Source organism: Protopterus annectens, chromosome 13.part0, assembly GCF_019279795.1.
Source record: "Protopterus annectens isolate FY-2018-M chromosome 13.part0, PAN1.0, whole genome shotgun sequence".
NCBI lineage: Eukaryota > Metazoa > Chordata > Ceratodontiformes > Protopteridae > Protopterus > Protopterus annectens.
In genome coordinates this window covers 752,462,487-752,483,790 of record NC_056747.1, presented here as the reverse complement: position 1 = coordinate 752,483,790, position 21,304 = coordinate 752,462,487, and the positions used below count along the sequence as shown (strand labels likewise).

At 43.0% G+C, this 21,304-nt stretch overlaps 1 protein-coding gene across 2 annotated transcripts in view; it reads left to right on the top strand.

The window, feature by feature from the left end:
- The window catches only part of NUFIP2 (nuclear FMR1 interacting protein 2), a 952,263-nt gene that overhangs the window by 46,115 nt on the left and 884,844 nt on the right, over window positions 1–21,304 (top strand). For both annotated transcript variants that reach the window (XM_044054448.1, XM_044054447.1), the window contains exon 2: window positions 7,495–9,234. In XM_044054448.1, the coding sequence (XP_043910383.1) occupies window positions 7,495–9,234 (1,740 nt within the window). The remainder of the gene's footprint in view (window positions 1–7,494; window positions 9,235–21,304) is intronic.

Here is a 21,304-nt window from a genome sequence, read left to right as displayed (position 1 = left end):
GGTGGAGCCAGGGTTCAGCCAGAAATTTCTTTGGAATCCCAGGAGAGACTTTATTACTGCAAGATGTGACCTCTCAGGAGGTAGGCCAGGCGGAAGGGGCTTCTCAGGTAGCTGTTCTTCCCTCCCTTCCTAAGGTGGTTAGGCCCTCCTGCTGTTTCCAAGGCTTCTCCCAGGGGCAGGCCAGGTTTTGTTTCGGAGTTACCCTAGTTCTTCAGGGTCTGTACCTAAGAAGCATATGCTTAAGATGGCAGAAGATTTGATTACAATGATTAGAGGTTCTATGCCCTCCTGATAAGAGGCCTAGGGTGGAACCTGAGCTTGGGAGTTTTGAGCAGTGTTCGGATGCTTCTGAGTCTTCGGCTGAAGACTTGCAGGAGTATTCCCTTACTCTGATTCTGATGTAGATGATTCTACTCCTTCTGCTTCTCCTCCTGAGGATTTTTCATTTTCAGAGACTCTTCATTCCATGAGGGAGCATTTTAAATGGGAAGGTCAGGATTTCTCTGATTCCAGGAAAAGGCTTAGGGAATTTTGTTTCTACCCCAGCATAGGCCTTTAGCTATACCTCCTGTTCTAGATGTGGTAGAGGATGTTTTGCAGAGGCTTCTCTGAACCCTGACTCTTTGCCTCCTGCTCCAGTTAAACCGGTAGATATTATAGGGTGCCTGAAGCTCATAAGTATCTTTTAAGAGTCCTAGGGCAGACCCAGAAACTGTTTCACAGGGGCCTAAAGGTGTTAAGGCTTCTGTTGTTAAAAATCCTGTCCCTCCAGATAAAGAGGCTAGGGCTTTGGATAGATGGGGAAAGAAAGTGTATACTTCTTCCACTTTGGCCATGAGAGCTTTGAATTGCCAGTTTCACATGTTGAAATACCAAAATTATCTCCTTTCACAATTAAAGTCTAAGGTAGATGCTTTGGCGGAAGGTATTGAGTGTAAAGAGTTGCAGGATTTAGTTCATGTTTCTGAACAGGTGGGTAAGCATTCTTTGCAATGTGGTTTTGATGCTGTGCAGGCCTCTTCGAGGGTGGCTGCCACTGGTTCGGTTCTTCGAGGCACGCCTGGTTGAGGGATCAGAATTTAGCTGAGCATGTGAAAACAAGGATTTTAGATGCTCCTTTACAATCTGATGTGTTGTTTGGTTCGCCTGTGGAAGCAGTTCTAAAGAAAATGGAAGACAAGGCTAAGTCTATGCAGACTGTTAAAGATTTTTTGCAGGTTCAGCCTCTGAAGTTTAGTAGAAATTGGCCTACCAAGGGGTGGACATATCCTGCTTATGATTCCCAGTCTAGGGGTAGGTCTAGAAGTGGTAGAGGCAGAGCTCAAGGTTCTTTTAGGCCTAGAACAGGGAGTTCACCTGCTCAGTCTTCTGGTGAGGGCAGGGGTCAGTCCTTTCGTAAACAGACACAATGACCTGCCTTTTCAGCTGCCAGAATCTTCTCGGCTGGCAGCACCTTTGGGAGGAAGGTTGGCACTTTTCAAAGAAAACTGGTGTTTAATTACCCAAGACAGATGGGTATTGGATATCATTCACCACGGTTACAGGTTTTATTTCCATACCTTGCCTCCTTTCAAAGGCATGCCAGACATTCCTCCTCAACAAAGGAAAGAGGCTCACAAGCAAATTTCTCTGTTGCTCCAAATAGGGGCCATTCAGCCGGTTCCTGTGCCAGAAAGGGGCCTAGGATTTTATTCTCGCCTGTTCCTAGTACCAAAAAGGGGAACACGTGGAGACCAATTTTGGATCTGTCTATCCTCAACACTTATCTGGACATTCCCAAGTTCAAAATGTTGACGTTACAACAGCTTTTACCTCTGCTGGGCAAAGATCACTGGATGGTAACTTTGGATCTCAAGGAAGCTTACCTTCATGTTCCTATCAGACTAATTTGCAGGAAGTATCTGCTTCGAGCTGGGAATTCTCATTATCAGTTCTCTGCATTGCCCTTTGGCTTATCTACTGCCCAGAGTATTCACAAAGGTTCTGGCTCCAGTGATAGCTTTCTTCAGGCTAAAAGGAATACAAATCTATCCTTATCTGGACGATTGCCTGATTCTGGCTCAAGGAAGGACGTGCTTCTTCAGCATCTGGAATATGTGAAAGCAGTGCTAAGATGCCTAGGGTATTCTGTGAACGAAATAAAGTCCAGTCTAGTACCCTCTCAAGACATGTGCTTTCTGGGTGTGAGACTGAATACAGCAACCCAGATGGCCTTTTAACCCCGGACAAACAAAAGAATCTTTCTTTACTTCCATCAACTATCTCATCAGTCCGGGCTGACTGCAAGGACAGTCCTTCAAGCCTTAGGGTTCATGGCATCTTGTATTCTGGTACTTCCCAATGCCAAACTGCATATGAGGAAGCTACAATGGTATCTCAAAATGTATGGACACAGCACTGCCAGGATTTGGACACTGTCATTCAAATAATACCTTGCATTCAAAAGGAATTTTTGTGGTGGGCTCAGGAATGTCACCTAAACAAGGGACTCTCTGTGACCCGGCCAGAGGCGAGTCAGATTCTAACGACAGATGCCTCAGACACAGCTTGGGGAGCTCATCTGAATGGAAAGTGGATACAAGACAAGTGGCCTGCCAGACTGCAGCATCTACATATCAACATGAAGGAGATGTTAGAAGTCCAGTTTGCATTACTGGCTTTCAAGGATTTACTTCTTCCAGGGCAGGTGTTGATTCTAACAGACAACACAACTGTCATGTGGTACATCAACAAACAAGCGGGAACACATTCTTATCCTCTATGCAGGCAAGCAATGATTTTGTGGGAGATCATGCTAAGCTTGCAGCTGAATCTTCAAGCAAGGTTTCTGCCAGGAGCACAGAACTCCTTAGCAGATGTGTTAAGCAGGCAAATCATGGATCCCCACGAGTGGAAACTGGATCTTCATGTATTTCAGACATTGACAGTGTCATGGGGAACTCCAGACATAGATCTGTTCGCTTCTCCACTAAACCACCAGCTGCCAAAGTTTTGCACGAAAAGGTTTCATCACACAGCCTGGAAAGTGGATGCTCTTTCTTTCAGTTGGAAAAATCTTCATGTGTATGCCTTTCCACCTCTGCCTCTCCTTCCAAAGGTACTTCTAAAGGTCAGACAAGACAAGCCAAGGATGATTTTAATAGCTCCGGATTGGCCTCGACAGCACTGGTACCCATTGCTGAGGAGTCTGGTAAGGAAGCCTCCATGGCCCTTACCTTTGATTCCACACCTATTGTCTCAGAAGGACGGGCATCTGCTCAATGTCAAGCTTCACTCTCTTCATCTAACAGCTTGGCATATTCTGTTTTGAACCATAGCAGGTCTCAGCTTCCTCAACAAGTTTTGAATGTGATTATGGAAGCCAGAAGACCTAGTACAAGGAAAGTGTACGCAGGAAAATGGAAGAGATTTTTATTTTGGTGTGCAGCAAAGGATTTGGATGTTTCTGAGCCAATTTGAGTGTGGCTCTTCAATATCTTACTGAGTTATTGGACAAAGGTTTGTCTTTCTCTTCCATTAAGATTCATGCTGCAGCAATTTCAGCTCACTATGATTGTGACCCTCCATTGTTTTCTCATCCTTTGTTCAAGCAATTTCTTAGAGGGGCAAAGAATATAAGACCCCAATGAGAGCTCCTACTCCTGCTTGGGACCTCAATTTTGTGTTGGAGAAACTCACTCTACAACCTTTTGAGCCTCAAGGCTACTGCTGAATTGAAATATTTGTCATGGAAGACTGCTTTTTTGTTAGCCATTACATCTGCAAGAAGGGTGTCTGAATTGCAGGCCCTTATGGCGGTTGAGCCTTTCCTGATTTTTCATAAGGATAGGGTATCTTTACGTACTAATCCTTCCTTTATGCCTAAAGTGGTTTCTAGTGTGGCTTTAAACCAAACTATTCATTTGCCTACCTTTTATGCAGATCCCCAAAATAAGGGGGAAAAGATTTTGCACACTTTAGATGTACACAGGCAGTTGCGTTATTATTTAAGCAGGACTAAGGATTTTAGGCAGTCTCAGCAGTTGTTTGTTTCTTTTGCTTTGAGTTCTCAGGGAAAGCCTGTGTCAAAACAAACTATTTCTAAGTGGATTGGGTTTTGCATTGCATTTTGTTATTCCCATCATGGCAAGGAGATTCCAGCTGGGATTAGGCCTCATTCCACTAGGGCTACTGCCACTTCTACAGCATTTCTAAGGGGGGTGGCAACTAAGGATATTTTGGAGGCAGCTACTTGGAGTTCAGTGCATACTTTCTCTAAGCATTACCAACTTCCTCTCTACTCTAAATCTAGGGCTGGTTTTGCCACGGCTATTTTGCAGGGCATGTTGTCAGCTCCTGCTTCCTTATGATTTGCCAGCCTCCCTTACCTCTGCTTTGGGATTCTACCCAAGTGTTAGGACTGCAGCAATGTGGTATGAAGAACATAGTACAGTTTTGTACCTACCATAAATGTAGATGTTCAAGATCCACATTGCTGCAGTCCAATTTACCCTCCCTCCTTCCCTCTGTGTTTAGGGGTGGTTGTGTGGGTAAGGCTATACTTTTGTAAATTTGTATATTTTGTATATATATTTGGTACAGGAGTGTGTGGTGTTTTTGGTTTTAGCCTTATCTTTTTAGGGTCTTCTGACATCTGGGGCAAGAAAAGACTGAGGATATGACGTCGGTCATGCGCATTTGTACCCTGACGTCCTGACGTCAGACTAATGCGCCTTGACCGGCGTCAGCCATATACTTTGGTATTCGGGCCGACTGGGACAGCGGACTACCCAAGTGTTAGGACTGCAGCAATGTGGATCTTCGAACATCTACATTTATGGTAGGTACAAAACTGTACTTTTGTTATTGGGTTAGGAGCTTCCTCTGATTTTTGTCTTGGTAAGTGTTTGTTTCATTGCAAAGTAAATAGATGCAACAAGAAAAAAAAGCTAAAACTTCCCAGACTCCTAGGCATCCTTCCTTTCATTGGCAAACCTCATTCACCAGGCATGTTGTATTCCCCATTTCTTCATGGTTACGCTCAGCATTGATATGAAGTGATGACCCAACCTGCCTTTTTTCATTTAAATACGTGTGTTCAGGGCCATTTTTGATTTCACCACGAATATGTTTTGTTCCCTTTCCCATACTTTTATAAGCTCTAAAAAAATTTTTTTTTTTTTTTTTTTTTTTTTTTTTTTTTTTTTTGTGAGTGGTTAAGTGCACTATGCTTTGGCTCATGACATTTTCCCATGCCCCCTCTTAAAATGGGAGTTCTCAGTGTGCTGACCATTAGGACTTATTTGACGTTTTTGACTGCCTGCATTGCCAGGGGAAATCTCCTGATATCAGGTGCTATAGACTTTGTTGAGGGTTTAACTACTCTGCTCACTGAATATTTTTAAGGACTTGACAATCTTTTTCTCTTTTGTCAGTCGCTTTCATCTGTTTATACTGAACGTCATTGTTTCAAACTACAGCCTCTGCCTCTTCTGCTGCATTTTGTACTAAACTTTTGTGTAGTTAAAAAGAAATTTGAGAAATTCTTATTTACTCCTCTAATAAAAAGAGATGTAATAATTTTTTTATTTTTAATAAAATAGAAAGTATTTTATTTATTTTAAATTTGTCAACCTGGGTAGAGCACTGATCACTACAGACCATTGTCAGTCTTAGTTCTAAGCCTGCTGTTTTTTCCAGGGCACTATTGTTTTAATAGGGCTACTAAGTATGTTCAGCATGTGTTTGGGACTCTGGAAAAAAAATCCCTTTGATATTCATTTTGGAGTAAATAACCCTGTCACTTTAATTCAGGCCTCTTCTGTTTTGTCCAGACCAATGACTGCAGTCCTGCTGATCCCAACTTTTATATGTGATAAATTCTTAGGTAGTATGCCACTTAGATGCCCACTGCTCAAAGATGTACGTGCCCTTGTCCTGTCTAACATGAGTGTCAGAGGCCCTTTCTGTCAATGTGCTACTTTTCCCTGGTATCTGTTTTGCTGTTGCCATTTCTGACTTCAGTTCTTTCCTGTTTAGGTTCGACCCCCTGGTGTCCATTCCCCTGTGGCACCATTTCTGGCTTTGTGACAGAGTATACTAGTTTATTTCTAGCTGGCAAATTATATTCAGTATCATTTGATATTAAGGGATCCTGTATCCAAATTTTAAATTTGTAACTTGGTGTTCATTCCAGCTAGTTCACTATGAAGACAGGAGATGCTGAAATAGTTGTATGAGGTGCTCACTGTAACAGGAAATGCTTTGTGTCCCATCCAGCCTCATGTCTCCTTGCAACTTGATTGCTTCTTTGGCTTAGCCTGGTGAGTGCTTAGACTTTTAAGCCTGTATTCTGCCACCATGGTAGTATTTACTTTTGAAAAGGTCCTAGTGGCTGGAAAACATGGTATGATGATTTAATAGAAAACACAGTGGATGTAGCCTTTATAGTCAGGTGCAACTGGTGTCCAGCAGTCATAATAGTGGTGGAGTTTAGCTTGTTTGTATGAGTTCATAATGGCAAGAAAGCAGTGAAGCAACTGTATCTAATGCACTGTGCATATCTTGATTAGATGCCCATGGAGTGAATTCTAATTTTGATAAACCAGTGAAGTCCTGATGAATCCTGTAACGGTATGGCAATTACTTTGGAGAAAGGCGACATCTGTGTATACTAGAAGTAGCTGCAGAGATTGACCTAATGCATCTTCTTACTTTGGATCTCTGTTGTAGAAGGCCATATGTAGTTTCTTTTTCTTTTTTCTTTAGAAATGTGGAAGTAGTTTGTGTGTGTTTACGAATCTGTTAAATGCTGCTAGGAGAAGCAGATCTGTCCCTGCGTACATAGTTTAGCAGCCAGATTTTGTTATCTTAGCAGCAACTTCTTTACTGCTGTCAAAATCTAGCTTAGCTAGAACTTTTCACAAGAGGTGTTTTATACAGTTGGTTTACTGTGGAGAACAGGGTTGCTTCAGTCATCTGCTGTTAAGGTGGGTATTAAAACTACTTTGCAGAGTACCTGAATGGTTACATTAGCTAAAAAGGTGTGACAGCGTACTTGATGGTTCAATTTCCTTTCAGTGAATGAAACTATACCTATTCTGAAAGTATGTATATCTGTAGTAAGATGCTCCGAGTTCTCACTGATCCAGTTAGTTGCATTTGCCACCCGAACTTTCACTGTTTACGTTAAGACTAAACTGCTGCTTTACAGCAAGTAGCGTTGGGGTCAAGCAGGCCTCATTTATACAGAGCGAAAACTGCTTTGGGTGACACTACAGCATTTCCTGGTAATGAACGTCCAAAGCTTTGCTACTCTTGTGATGGGAGGAAGACTCCTGTTTGCTGCATTTGTCAGCATCATTGTGCAGATGCCATTCAGCTTTTAAAATGTGTACAGTACTTAAAAGGAATATGATTGTGGCAGTGCAGTGTTTTAACTTGGAGAATAATTTTAAATGGTGTTGAGAGTGAAGTTCTGTGCACATTGTTGTAATTTTTCTTTCTTTGTTTTAGGTTATGGAGAACTGAATGGTAATGCAGGAGAAAGAGAAGTGACAAGAAGCCTGGAACTTGAGTCAAGTAATACAGGTTTCTCCAGGTTAACAAATGGCAACCAGCAAATTGTAGACATAAACTCCAAGCAGTCTGTTCAAGGTAGCGCTCTCAAAGTTGGAAGCAAAACTAAGATTTGTGTCCAGAAAACCAGTATGGACAGAAAAAATGACAAAACCTATGAAAGTAAACTGAAAGAGGGCAAATCCATGGACAAAATGGAAGCAATAGCCATTCCAAATGGAGTTGCAACTAACAGTTCTGGTTATATTACAAATGGTTATTTAGGAAAAAATGCAGATAATGATGGCAGTGGATCTGAGAGTGGGTACACCACACCTAAAAAGAGAAAAGCTAGGCGTAATAGCATCAAGGGTTCTGAAAATTTGAATTTGCTGTCAGAAGGTTTGATGCAACAGGATGATAGAGTAATGCAACAAGAGTTTAATTCCTTAGCCTCAAAACAGGAGTTTGAGAACTCTAAATTGGAGTCTGCTGAACAGAAGGGGGCACGGTTTGAAAGTGCCAAAACTGTGGGGAAGTATGAAGTTGGTATTTTAGGAACAGTTCGTGGAAAACCTGGCTCTGGAGATGTACAGAGAAAGAACTCTGATGCCAAGCCTGGGCCTAGTAAGAAGTTTGATGACCGACCTAAGGGAAAGTCGTCTACTTCAGTTTCCTCAAAAGAGGACTCTTGGACCTTGTTTAAACCGCCCCCTGTTTTTCCAGTGGACAATAGTAGTGCTAAAATTGTACCTAAAATCAGTTATGCAAGCAAAGTTAAAGAGAATCTCAACAAAGCGTCCCAGAATCCTTTACCAGTGTCGTCCTCCTCCTCCTCATCCTCCTCTTCATCATCATCTTCCTCTTGCTCCTCAACCGGGGATAGTCAGACTCAAGCATCTAGTCGGCTGTGCCAAGTTCCAATGTCTGCAATGAAATCTGTTACATCTGCAAGCTTTTCTAATGGCCCTGTTTTGGGTGGATCTGATGGGAATTTGTGTCCCTTAGGGACTCAGACATTGCTCACCACTGCTGCTAGTAATGTAACACCATCTTCTACTGGGCCTGATACAGTGACATCTACAGCCAGTGTTGCATCTTCAACAGTTATTGAGCAGAAAAAGCCTAGCCTTTTCATGTATCCTTCAAATATGCAATCCATTTTTTCAGGCACTACACAAGTAGAACTGCCATCACAGATCCTGGGAGATATTTTCCAGAACCAGTGGGGATTGTCATTTATAAATGAACCAAGTGCTGGCCCAGAGCCCAGTACTGGAAAATCAGTGGACAGTAGAACAACAGAAGTAACATTTCAAGGGGAATATCCTGCCTCACTGGTTGCACAGGGTGCTGATATACAGCCCTCAGGAACTGAACACCCTGTGTTTCCAAAAGCCTATGAGTTAGACAAACGGACTAACTGTCTTAGTGGCATTTTAAAACCAGTTTCTCTGTCTGCTAGTGAGGGTGGAGTCTTAACCCAGGAGTCTGTCCCAGCTGCTGAACTTCAGAAGACAGATATTGGGAGTCCAGGTGCTATAGTATTTGTCTCTAAGGACTTTGAAGCCCCTCAGGCCTCTCCTACAAATGTTTTATTAGCCTCAGCCAAAGAACAGAGGAACCAGAGAGGCCTAGACATAAAAGATGGCTTGGGGTCCTTTGACTTGAGAGCTGCTATTCTATATCACACTAAAGGTAATGTTCTTATTTGTGTTTCAGGCCTTGGAATTGTCATTTATATTTTAAGCCTTAGTTTATGTACGTGATACTTTGTTTTCCTTTTCTGTCATTCTCTTTCTCACTGTATTTGTTATGGTGTGTGGTGTAGTGCAGTGGACCATTTGAAAAATATTTGTTCCATCCAGATTGCTTTTACTGAATATTGTGAACTCTTCTTTCCGTAAAACCTTGAGTACAGCTTTCTTCTAGTTTGGGTACAAATGGCTGTTTTAAGAATTTTTGTAGAAAGCCATGTGTACAAGTTTGAGATAGTTTTGAAGGTAACTCTTGGCAATTTCCACCATCCCATTTCCTAAAAGCATTGCTGCCTGTTGTCCCATGTTTGTGTACAGTTTTGTAATAATTGATGGGACTGTAGAATACTAGAATAAGCTGGAATTAACTGGAAGAAACAGGACTTTATCTGTTAATCACCAAACTTGTGCTGAACAGGTGCCAGTCTCTCCTTTATGGGTCAAATCTTGTACCTTTTAGATAAAGTCTGCAAACACTGTAGTTTGGTTAAGAATGCTTTATTATGTACAGTGGAGGTAAATGGCAACACTGTCTGAATACCGTCTCCAGTAACACTGCTGATAAACTGAAATTGTCTGTGGCTTCTGCTGTCATAGTCTGATAATTATGTCCATGGCTTTGGCACTATCCTCTTTAGTAATGTCATTAATATTCTTGAATGTTGAATATTTGACCTGACTTTCTGCATGTCAGTCCAAACAAACTGTATCTGAAGTATGTCCCAATAATACCAAAACCCTGGTAATGTCTACACTCCACCTTAACCTTGGTTCCGAAGCCATGTACCATAAAACAAAATGTGTTTGTACTGCACACTCTGTTCTTATTGGTATTCTTGCCTGAAGGTCATTCACTGATGGTGTGCATGCAGTTTCAGTGAATTTACAGTGAAAGCCTGTTTTAATATGGCTGCATTTCTAGAGTTACACAAAGAGGATACTGTATTTTTGTCTAACAAAATACATTAAAGCTAATCTTAAAGTTATGATTGTTGTAGAATTGTAGAAGCAGATGTTTTTGGACTCCCTAGTAGACAGCCACATTAGATATAGGTATCCTCAAAGCATTTAAAGATTTTGTCTACATTAGTCCTGTAGGAACATGTAGGCATGAAAGTCCAGGTCGATGTGCAAGTCTTGGTCTGTGCTTATGCTGCTGTGCTAGGTTGTTGAATTATTTATGAAGTTCTGTAGAGTTTATGGAGTGATCTTAGAATTGTAGATTTTTAGAAATGTTCCGTCTGAGGTGACTGCAGTAGTGATGTTGTTGATCTCTGCATTTTCCTGTGTGTTGTGGGGTATATTTATCTTCTTTCCACTTTTATTAAATGCCATTTAGTTACCTGCTGTGCTGTATTCACTAAATTATTTTTTTGTTTTGTGTATTTATTTTTTTGTAATAAGGCCCTCGCCCCCACAATGACTGTGGTAGAGTAGCTCTGTGTTCTGAATAAACAGATGAGAAGTTGATTTGATTATTTGGATATTTCAGTACTGCAGCACAACACATACTTGGCTCAAAAGTAAGTGAATCCTTGTCTCCTGTGGCTGCAGTAATCTCAGAAGTATAGTGGTCTTTTAATTACTATAGATGCTAGGTGTGTTCGGATGCAGCAGGTTTGTGTGCTTATTTCTGCAGTATCTATCTCACGATGCCACAGTGGATTTGGTTGCAGTTTCCGATAAGTCAGATAGGGTGGTGGTTCCTTCTTTAAGAAGTAAAACACTAATTTTTGCTTTCTTTGCACCAGGAATGACATAGTGTAGCAGCATGTATAAAATGGTGTGTGGGTAATCCTCAACTTCATTGGGGATGAGTGCATGCAAGTATATGCATTTATTTATTTTCAGTAAATGTGTGCTATTCCTAAATTTCACAGTAGCTCTCCAGTTGCAGAAATCTGTTTGTCCAGAGTTGCTGATCTTTGCTATCCAGTAGCAACCATGGAAAGAAGTAGTTTGTCTCGAGAATTGGTTAAGTAGCTGTTTGGGTCGTAATAGTGTGACACTTTTGTTTTGTATCAACATACCATGAGTATATGACTCTGTTTTATTTGAAAAATGTTGCTGTTAGGCTTAAGATGCAGTCGCATGGTGTTCAGTAGTCAATAATTGAAAAGATTAAGAACAAAAGTTCAACAGAGTACTTAGAATTTGTTGTATATTTGCAGCATTCAGCTGGTCCAGGTAAATGGTAGAGTGTCCAAGTTCAAATGGTGCTGCTATGTTTTTCTTTTCAGTTTAAATAGGATAGTATTCCATTTTTCTTTATATAGAAGTGTGATTCTTTGCTTGGATTTATTAAGGGTAGTTCAAATGTTTTAGAAACAGCTGATTTTCAATACCCTACTTGGAAAAAAAAACATGAAGTCAGAGTTACAGGATTTCAGGGCAGAGGAATTTTGTTGGGAAATGTACAGTATGTTTGTATACCAGGAAAGTCAAACTGGGTAAAACCCTGTTATCAGAGGAGGGCCACATTTAACATTTTTGATATATGCATGTGATTAAAGTTAAGTAATATCAGAAGGAATAAAAAAAATGTGTACATACATGAGAGAAAAATAATAGCTAACATAAACATTTAGGAACAGAGTATGTAAATAGCATGCATAGGTATATATAGTGTTGAACATTCATTAGAAATAGACAGAGGATTCTATACAACAAAGGGATATAACATTGTAAAAGATACTGTAATATTACCAGCAATTTCTAGCAGTTGAAATAATGAAAAAAAAAGACGTCTTAACTCTGATGTATTAGAAAGGGGGAATGTGGTTGATAATGAAATATATTAAGATATGTAGGTAGTAGAGTAACTATGAAAGCATTGTTACATATAAGATTGAGAAGTGAAGTAAATATGAAAGTGAGAATGGTTGGGGCTACTTGGGCTGTTAGGAGTATTAGTTTCGGATAGATAAGGGGGGAGAGAGCATGATGTGACAGGTAGCGGGCAGTGAAACAGTTGTTCTAATTAGAAGAGGAAGAGAGAGAGTCTTGTCGAGAGTTGTCGACTTGGAGACTGTGATTTGATATAATTTATGTAAACAAAGTTGCCCGTTGTTAAATGAGAATCTTTCTGGGCCGATGGGGAAAATGGTGGAGGGGCTATTTAGAGAAAAGATAGCAGGTGTATTAAAAAAACAAATATATATTCTAGACGGGAGCTGAGCAGTAGCAGAGTTATTTTTTTTACTTCGATATTGTTTTAGTAACAACTTGAAAATTCATTTCCACAAATATCTTCTCTCTCAGATTTTTCTAGCAGGTGTCCCCTATATAAGCTGTGTATTTTTGTGGTTTGTGTTGGCAGGACACATCTTCCCAGAGCAGTGATCTGATGTTAATCTTATTTCATTCATCACCGATGGGTTTGGTACCGAGTCGGCCTAGTACCAAGTTCGCGCCAGCCAAAAAACTCTCATGCTAAGCTTCTACCCACAATGCCCTTCTCCCTGTTGCCCCAGATCTCGTTTGCCATGTAGCCGTAAAGCCGTGTTTCAGCTGAGCTCTCAGCTAAGTGGAAACATTTTGATAATGTTCATCGTGCATACAGCTGCAGTCATAACAGATGGGTTCTCCTGCTGTCAGGCGGGTCCTCTGTTGGCCGAATTCCAAAGTCTAGGTCCGGCGTCGGTTTTCGTCGCTTCTTCCCTGACGTCAGTGCGACAGGGGTATAAAAGAACCAGCCGACACCATTTTCTTCAGTCTTTCTTGCCGCGCGGTGCCCGAAGCAGAAGCAGTTCGCAAGTGCCAGTTGGCCAGCTCCTGAGATTAGGAAAAATTTGGAAACCGAAGTCTTCTTAAAAGCTAAGTACCCCATTGGGGAAACTTTTCTTGCCTCAGACCGATGTCAGACAAAGTTAATAATTGTATTTCTTGTGGGAAGCAAATACCGCATAAGGATTTCCATTCCCTCTGTATACCTTGTTTAGGCCCAGACCATGACGTCTCGGTCTGTCACTTTTGTGCTACCTTCAACAAACGCACTATTAAGTGTCGGGCGGAGTTCGCCCAGCATTTTTTTGGGAAAGCATTCAACTGTACCATGTCGTCGGATACTCAGACTCCGGTTTTGTCTAAAAAATGCAAAGACAAGGACCGACACTCTAGGTCCGCGGCCTCTACCGACACCATGCCAAAGCAGACTACACGTGGTCCGGTTCTCAGTGAGGCGCCTGCGCAGCCCCTGATTACCGATGACACATCTTTGGCGGTGTCTCCTGTACCCGAGGTCGCAGGCTCCTCGGCCCACACCCCGACTACAGATACCTAAGCCACTCTTGGCGTTGAAACACAGAATGTGGACAGGTCCACCTCCACTCAAGGTGTCTTCAGACCTTCCTCTTCTTTCTCCATCAAGGCTTTCACCAAGTCTAAAGCATCCATGCACCCTAAAAGACCAGCTACACCGGGCCCATCTCCAGGCCCCATGCCTAAGAAACAGATGCTTAAAATATCTGAGGATTTAATTACTCTAATCAGAGGTTCTCGGCCACCTCCGGACAAAAGGCCCAGAGTGGAGGAAGATTCCCCCTCCCAGAACACTCTGATGATCAGGAACAGTCTTACTCCTCTTTTGAAGACTCTGATGCAGAGGAGTCTATTCCTTCTGTATCCCCCCCCCCGAGGATTACTCATTTGGGGAAACTTTGCATACCTTAAGGGAACACTTCCACTGGGAAGGCCAGGATTATTCAGATTCCAAGAAAAGGCTCGGGGAATTTCTTGTTACCCCAGCACAGGCCTCTGGCTATACCTCCTGTCTTGGGACATCCTAGATGATGTTTACTCGGAGGCCTGCCTTAACCCGGACTCTCTACCTCCAGCTCCAGTTAAGCCTGACGGGTACTACAGGGTTCCTGACTCACACCAATTTCTTTACAAAAGACATGCTGCTGACCTAGAAACCATCTCACAGGGGCCCAAGGGAGTTGAGGCTTCCGTTGCTAAAAATCCACTGCCTTCCGAGAGAGATTCCAGATCCTTAGAAAGGTGGGGGAAAAAAGGTATATACCTCGGCTACCTTAACCATGAGAGCCTTAAACTGTCAGTTTCATATGCTAAAATACCAACAGTTTCTGTTATCTCAATTGAAAAGTAAAATGTCACAACCTGAACAACCAGACTTGAAGGAGTTGCAGGATTTGATGCATAGTGCAGAACAAGTGGGTAAACATACCTTACAATGTGGTTTTGATGCTCTAGAGGCCTCATGTAGAGCTGCTGTTACAGGCTCAGTCATATGTAGGCATGCCTGGCTCAAGGAACAAGCCTTGCGTGATCATATCAAAGCTAAATTACTAGACGCCCCTCTTCAAAAGGATGTACTATTTGGGGCAAACGCTGAGGAAGTATTACGGAAAATGGAGGAAAAAGCTAAATCAATGCAAACTGTGTGAGAATTTCTGCAGGTTCAACCCCCACGTTTTAGTAGAAATTGGCCTTCCAAAAACTGGTCCTTTCCTGCCACAGACAGACCCCAAAGAGGCAGATACAAGTGCCCGAGGGGCAGAGGACAATCACAAGGATCGTACAGAGGCAGACAATGGCAAGCTCCTACACAAAGAGGTGGTGAGGACAACTCACAATCTTTCAGAAAGCAGACCCAATGACTTTCCCCTTTGCAGGCCAACCAGGTCTCAAATGGCAGCCCCCTTAGGAGGAAAGCTGGCACTATTCTCAAAAAATTGGCATGTTGTCACAAAGGACAAATGGATCCTGGACATTATAAACGGAGGCTACAAATTCCATTTTCATACCCTTCCAAAAATGAGAGGCATGCCAAACCTGCCACACAATCAAAGGGCAGAGGCACAAAAGCAAATTTCAGATCTTATAAACATGAAAGCTATTCAAGAGGTACCTACACACGAACAAGGTCAAGGTATTTATTCCAGGCTATTTCTGGTGCCAAGGAAGGGAAAAGATTGGAGACCTATTTTGGATCTTTCCATCCTAAACACATTCCTACTCGTACCAAAATTCAAGATGCTCACTCTACAGCAACTTCTTCCCATGCTGGGCAAAGAGTCTTGGCTGGTAACATTGGACCTCAAGGAGGCATACCTGCATGTCCCAATCAGACAAAATTGCAGAAGATACCTCAGATTTCTTTCAGGTTCAACCCATTATCAATTCTCTGCATTGCCCTTTGGCTTATCTACTGCGCCCAGAGTATTCACGAAATGCCTGGCATCAGTAATTGCCTACTGCAGACTTCAAGGGATACAAATATACCCTTATTTGGACAACTGCCTGATCCAAGCGGACAGCAAGCACATTCTTCTGAAACATCTGGCTTATGTAATGATGTTATTAAACTCTCTGGGATACACAGTCAACAAAGAGAAATCAAGGCTAATACCCGCTCGGAATATAATTTTCCTGGGTGCCAATTTGGACACAAACACCCAGATGGCCTACCTCACGCCAGAGAAGCAGGGGCAACTAATTCAATATTTCAGAACACTGGCAAATTGCACCAGGCTGACCTGCAAGGAAAATCCTGCAGGCTCTGGGATTCATGGCATCTTGCATCTTACTAATCCCATGTGCAAAGCTGCATATGAGAAAACTACAATGGTACCTAAAAAACATATGGTCTCAACACAGCCACAGTTTGGAAACAATAATACCACTAATTACATGTCTGCAAAAGGAATTTCTGTGGTGGGCTCAAGCATGTCAAACAAACACAGGTCTTCCATTCAGCAAGCCTCAAGCAAATCAAGCCATCACAACAGACGCCTCGGACTACGCCTGGGGGGCGCACATGACAGACCGGTGCATTTAGGGCAAATGGCCCCAAAAAGAAAAGCACCTTCACATCAATCAAAAAGAAATGCTAGCAGTAATAAATGCTATTATAGCTTTCAAGGACCTTCTACAACCAGGTCAACTATTGATAAGAACGGACAACACCACAGTTATGTGGTACATAAACAAGCAGGGAGGAACACATTCTTATCCCCTATGCAGACTGGTCATGTCACTTTGGAGCATGGCCATGGACTTACAAATGGAACTACAAGCACAGTACTTGCCAGGCAAGGAAAACACGCTGGCAGACAAGCTAAGCAGGAATATGACAGATCCACACGAATGGAAGTTGCATCCAAAAGTTTTTGCAGAAATAATACAAGAATGGGGAAGGCCAGACATAGATCTCTTTGCCTCCCACAAAAATCATCAATTGACAAAATTCTGCTCGAGGATCTTACATCCAAAGGCCTGGAGAGTGGACGCTCTCTCTTTCAGTTGGACATCAATGACAGTTTATGCCTTCCCGCCTCTTCCTCTGCTGCCCAAAGTCCTATTGAAGACCAGAGCAGACAGACCAAAGATGATCCTCATTGCTCCGGACTGGCCAAGGCAACATTGGTACCCACTCCTGAGGAGCCGGACTCATTCCCCTCCATGGACCCTGCCTCTAATGTCTCTTCTTCTGACTCAGCACAGCTTCAAAACTCTTCACAGTCAGCTAAAAACACTCAATCTAGCCGCATGGTAGATTCCTTAGCATCACAGCAGGCCCTACTCTCCAAGAAGGTGCAGGATGTCATTTTGGAGGCCAGAAAGCCATCAACTAGAAAAGCTTACTCCGCAAAATGGAAACGTTTTTGCGTCTGGAATGAGAAAAAGGGCCAGAACCCTGGAAAACTGAATTTACCTCAGATACTACAATATTTGGCTGAACTGCTAAGCAGTGGACTTTCGTTCTCCTCCATCAAAATCCATGCCTCAGCCATTTCTGCAGAATACAACACAGATCCTCCTTTATTCTCTCACCCTCTTTTAAGACGGTTCCTCAGAGGGGCTAAGAATTTAAGACCTCCAAGGAAACAACCAATACCTGCTTGGGATCTCAATTTCATTCTGGAAAAACTGACTTTGCCTCCTTTTGGGCCAGCTGCCTCATCAGATTTGCAATATTTGTCCTGGAAAACCGCTTTCCTTCTGGCTATCACTTCAGCTCGTAGAGTTTCAGAACTACAGGCTCTCATGGCTGTTCAGCCTTTTATCATCTTCCATCAGGACAGAGTTTCCTTACGAACCAACCCGTCCTTTATGCCTAAAGTGGTATCCAGGGTAGCTTTAAATCAGGCCATACATTTACCTACTTTTTATCCCAATCCTCAAAACAAAGGAGAGAGATTACTACATTCCTTGGACATCCACAGGCTACTGCATTATTATTTGGACAGAACAAATCCTTTCAGAAAATCAGAACAGCTCTTTGTGGCCTATGCAGTAGGAGCTCAAGGAAAACCAATTTCCAAACAGACAATCTCAAAATGGATAGCCCACTGCATACGCTTTGGCTATTCCTTTCATGGCAAAACTGTACCTACAGGCATTAGAACTCATTCCACCAGGGCCACAGCCACCTCTGCAGCCTTCCTCAGAGGAGTTCCTACCAAGGATATTTTGGAAGCAGCCATTTGGAGTTCTGTGCATACCTTCTCCAAACACTACAACCTACCATTATACTCCAAATCTAGAGCAGGCTTTGCCACTGCAGTCTTGCAGGGCATTTTGTCTCCTCCCCTAGTGCCTATCACCCCTTTCTTAGCTTTGGGATTCTACCCATCTGTTATGACTGCAGCTGTATGCACGATGAACATAGTACAGTTTTGTACCTACCATAAATGTAGATGTTCGAGTGCTAATACAGCTGCAGTCCAGGTTTCCCTCCCTCCTTCCCCTCTAGGGGTATTCTTTTATGGTGTATTTGCTTGCAACTACTGTTTTTTGATTATATTGCATTGCATTACTACATAATTTTATGTATTGCCTTCCTTCTGGGGGCACCTGACATCTGGGGCAAGAAAAACTGAAGAAAATGGCGTCTGCTGGTTCTTTTATACCCCTGTCGCACTGACGTCAGCGAAGAAGCGACGACAACCGACGCCGGACCTAGACTTTGGAATTCGGCCGACCGAGGACCCGCCTGACGGCAGGAGAACCCATCTGTTATGACTGCAGCTGTATTAGCGCTCGGAACATCTACATTTATGGTAGGTACAAAACTGTACTTTTTGTGAGAAAGTTGGTTTATTCTCTTATTGTTAGTGATTCATAGTCATTAGTCTTCACTTTTATAGTTGGATTTACCCCTTTTTCTCTTTCCTTCTACCCGTTTGGTAATCTTTTAAGTACCATTGGTGGTACGTCCCTCTCTCTCTACCCTTGTGGTATTCCTTGAATACCATAGCTGTTATTTCTCCTTTTTCCATCTAGTTGTGTGATGTTCATCGTGCATACAGCTGCAGTCATAACAGATGGGGTTCTCCTGCCATCAGGCAGGTCCTCGGTCGGCCGAATTCCAAAGTCTAGGTCCGACGTCGGTTGTCGTCGCTTCTTCCCTGACGTCAGTGCGACAGGGGTATAAAAGAACCAGCCAACGCCATTTTCTCCAGTCTTTCTTGCCGCGCGGTGCCCGAAGCAGAAGCAGTTCGCAAGTGCCGGTCGGCCAGCTCCTGAAATTACGAAAATTTTGCAACCGAAGTCTTCTTGAAAGCTAAGTACCCCGTTGGGGAAACTTTTCTTGCCTCAGACCGATGTCAGACAAAGTTAATAATTGTATTTCATGTGGGAAGAAATACCGCATAAGGATTTCCATTCCCTCTGTATTCCTTGTTTAGGCCCAGACCACGACGTCTCGGTCTGTCGTTTTTTATGCTACATTCAACAAATTGTTTTCACTCCCTGATGAAGGCTGGTGCCGAAACTAGTATGAGTTTTTGAATTTGGACATTTTTGTCCGCTTTTTTTGCCTCTTATTAAATGGTGAAACTATCTTGCTGGCTTTTTGTGTTTTCTACAAGGTTGGTTGGCCGGGCAGCCGTACGTGTGAGGGCTTGTGTTTGAAACATTCAACAAACGCACCATTAAGCGTTGGGCGGAGTTCGCCCAGCATTATTTTGGCAAAAAGTTTAAATATATTATGTCGTCGGATACTCCGACTCCAGTTTTGTCTAAAAAGCGCAAAGATAAGGACCAACACATGAGGTCCGCGGCCTCTACCAACACCACGCCAAAGCCGACTACAGGTGGTCCGGTTCTCAGCGAGGCGCCTACGCAGCCCCTGACTACCGACGACACTTCATTGGCAGTGTCTTCTGTGACCGAGGTCGCAGGCTCCTCGGCCCACACCCCGACTACAGATACCGAAGCCACTCTTGGTGGTGAATCTCAAAATGTGGACAGGTCTGCCTCCTCTCAAGGTGTCTTCAGACCTTCCTCTTCTTTTTCCATCAAGGCTTTCACTAAGTCTAAAGCAGCCATGCATTCTAAGAGACAAGCTACACAGGGCCCATCTCCAGGCCCCATGCCTAAAAAACAGATGCTTAAAATGGCTGAGGATTTAATTACTCTTATCAGGGGTTCTCAACCCCCCCCCCCCGGACAAAAGGCCCAGAGTGGAGGAATAATCCCCCTCTTCTGATCAGTCTTCCATTATATCAGATCACTCTGATGAACAGGAACATTCTTACTCCCCTTTTGAAGATTCTGATGTAGAGGAGTCCATTCCCTCTGTATCGCCCCCCCCCCCCCCCCCAGAGGATTACTCATTTGGGGAAACCTTGCATACCTTAAGGGAACACTTCCACTGGGAAGACCAAGAGTACTCAGATTCCAAGAAAAGGCTTAGGGAATTTCTCTTGCTACCTCAGCACAGGCCTCTGGCTATACATCCTGTCTTGGACATACTAGATGATGTATACTCTGAGGCCTGCCTTAACCCGGATTCTTTACCTCCAGTCCCAGTCAAGTCTGACAGGTACTACAGGGATCCTGACTCGCACCAATTTCTATACAAAAGCCATGCTGCTGACCCAGAAACTATCTCACAGAGCCCCAAGGGAATTAAGGCCTCCACTGCTAAAAACCCATTACCTTCCGAGAGAGATTCCAGATCCTTAGAAAGGTGGGGAAAAAAGGTATATACCTCAGCCACCTTAACCATGAGGGCATTAAACTGCCAGTTCCATATGCTAAAGTACCAACAGTTTCTGTTACACAATTGAGAAGTAAAATGTCACAACCTGAACAACCAGACTTGAAGGAGTTGCAGGATTTGATGCGTAGTGCAGAACAAGTGGGTAAACATACCTTGCAATGTGGTTTTGATGCTCTAGAGGCCTCATGTAGAGCTGCTGTTACAGGATCAGTGATACGTAGACATGCCTGGCTCCAGGAACAAACCTTACCAGATCATGTCAAAGCTAAATTACTAGATGCCCCTCTACAAAAGGATGTATTATTTGGTGCTAATGCTGAGGAGGTATTAAAGAAAATGGAGGAAAAGGCTAAATCAATGCAAACAGTGAAAGATTTTCTACAGGTACAACCCCCACGTTTCAGTAGAAATTGGCCTTCCAAAAATTGGTTCTTTCCAGCCACGGACAGACCCCAAAGAGGTAGATACAGGCGCCCGAGGGGCAGAGGGCAATCCCAAGGATCGTTTAGAGGCAGACAATGGCAAGCTCCTACACAAAGAGGTGGTGAGGATAGTTCGCAGCCATTCAGAAAGCAAGCCCAATGATTTTCCCCTTTGCATGCCAAGCAAGGCTCAAATGGCAGCACCCTTAGGCGGAAAACTGGCATTATTTTCAAAAAATTGGCATATTGTCACAAAAGACAAATGGATCCTGGACATTATAAACAGAGGCTACAGATTCCATTTTCACACCCTTCCAAAAATGAGAGGCATGCCAAACCTGCCACACAATCAAAGGGCAGAGGCACAAAGACAAATTTCAGATCTCATAAACATGAAAGCTATTCAAGAGGTACCTACTCACGAACAAGGTCAAGGTTTTTATTCCAGACTATTCCTGGTACCAAAGAAGGGAAAAGATTGGAGACCTATCTTGGACCTATCCATCCTAAACACATTTTTACTCGTACCAAAATTCAAGATGCTCACTTTACAGCAGCTTCTTCCCATGCTGGGCAAGAAGTCTTGGCTGGTAACATTGGACCTCAAGGAGGCATAC